At 47.2% G+C, this 1,854-nt stretch overlaps 1 protein-coding gene across 2 annotated transcripts in view; it reads left to right on the top strand.

Annotated features, from left to right (window-relative positions):
* The first annotated feature begins 277 nt into the window (after positions 1-277).
* The window catches only part of adam12b (ADAM metallopeptidase domain 12b), a 95,643-nt gene continuing 94,066 nt past the window's right edge, over positions 278-1,854 (top strand). For both annotated transcript variants that reach the window (XM_080016817.1, XM_080016816.1), the window contains exon 1: positions 278-634. In XM_080016817.1, coding sequence (XP_079872943.1) covers positions 541-634 — 94 coding nt within the window. In that variant the 5' untranslated portion in view covers positions 278-540. The remainder of the gene's footprint in view (positions 635-1,854) is intronic.

The following is a 1,854-nucleotide window of genomic DNA, read 5'->3' as shown; positions in this document are numbered from 1 at the left end:
ATAATTATAATTATTATTATTATTATTATTATTATTATTATTATTATTGTTCTAACAATAACAATAACAACGACAAACGCTGAAATAAGAAATGACTGTATTAACTCGACGGCGCTAGGACCCGGCGACACGGCACACGCCGTGGCTTCCCCGGAGCCGCACAAATACAAGGGCTCCGCGCGTCCCGATCCGTCTCAAATCCGAACCGTCCCCTCGCTCCTCTCCCGCTCTGCTTTGCACCTCTCCGACATCAGAACCCCGAGCGACACCTCGAAACGCCCCTCACCAACCACCCGAACCGCGGCCAACCACCGCCCCCAACATCACGGAAGGAGTTAGCGGCGAAAAGAAAAAAAGTTTAGTGACAGCTTCACCTCAGCGGAGCGCAGCCCCCGGCGCCGCGTCCCTCTGGACGGAGCCCGGAATCGTTGTTATTAGTGTTGTTATTGGTATTGTCATTGTCATCGTCGTTATTATCTGTGGAGGCGTGTAGCATGGTGGTGTCACCCTAACGGCCCGATCAGCCCCCGGTTCCCCAACATGAGAAAGTGGGGCTTGAAGAACTTGTTGTTTCTGGCGGCTCTGAGCCTGACGCGCGGGGCCGGTGAGACGCTCCCCGACGGCCGCCAACAAGGTGAGTGCTGCCGATGGAACCGACTGGTGGGTTGGTTTTTTTGTTTTTTTTTTGCAACCTGTCAAACAGATTTTTACCTTTGCATAAATTCGTATTTAAATTAACAAAAAAAAAAAAAAAAAATGTAAATGATCCGCAGGAGCCGTAGAAGTGAAGTTGGATGATTATAAATGAGTTAATAATCCATTCATGAGATCATCAAGGAATGCTCGGTCTGATGAGGACGCGATGAGACGAGAATATGACATTTAGGGACCGAGCAGGTGTCAGGGTACGTTTCCGTGTGTGTGTGTGTGTGTGTGTGTGTGTGTGTGTGTGTGTGTGTGTGTGCGTGTGCGTGCGCGTGTGCGTGTGCGTGTGCGTGTGTTCTGCTGACACGAGAGACTGCAGATCAGTGGTTCTCAGCGTGGGGTCCGCGGATCCCCCAGGGGTCTTCCAGGTACCTTCAGGGGGTCCCCGGCAGAAAAAGTCATGAATAGTTTGAACTTCACCATTATTTCGTTTACAGTACAGTACTGCCTATCAGAGGGGGCACAGCGAAGACTGTTTTGATCACAGTTTCACCATTATCCCTGGAAAGAAAGACAGAAAGAAAGAAAGAAAGAAAGAAAGAAAGAAAGAAAGAAAGAAAGAAAGAAAGAAAGATTCTCTCCTCCTTTCCCAGATGGTGATGGAAATGTCTGTACATTTGATTTCCTGCACAGTCAGCTACTGTATATTGTGTGGGTTCAGTGTAAGTCTGGGGATGGGTCACATCAGTCGTTTTCGCACCGAACAGTTGTGGGGACTCCCTGAGGGGAACTAGGAGCTGGGGAGGTCCCCGGAGAGCTAGATACCTTCAAGGGCTTTTCTTCTGGTTCTATTCGCACTGCACTGAAACTCTGAGGTGACGTAAGCCAACATGGTTTCGGCTTGAGTTCTGGGTTGCATTTACTCCGTAACTTATTTCGCCCCGTCAGTCTATTCAAATATGTTTCTGAGCAAATTTGAGGCGGCAAATAATCAATCCAGTTGCTGGATCTTCACTCGTAGTAGGCGTCATTTAAAGGTTAGTTCCGACTTTCATAAGGCGCTGGCTCGCTTCGGGACACCGCCAGGGATTACCGGGCGCACGTTAATTCCTTCAACGAACTTCGAAAAATAAAATAAATGAAATAAAAGCAACTATAATAAAAATCCAATTTCTATTGTTTTTTATTGTTATTGTTTTTTTTTATTAT

This window comes from Zeus faber, assembly GCF_960531495.2.
Source record: "Zeus faber genome assembly, chromosome: 16".
In the NCBI taxonomy this organism is placed as follows: Eukaryota; Metazoa; Chordata; class Actinopteri; order Zeiformes; family Zeidae; genus Zeus; species Zeus faber.
Note: the sequence above shows the minus strand (reverse complement) of the source record. Positions and strands in the feature narration are given on the sequence as shown.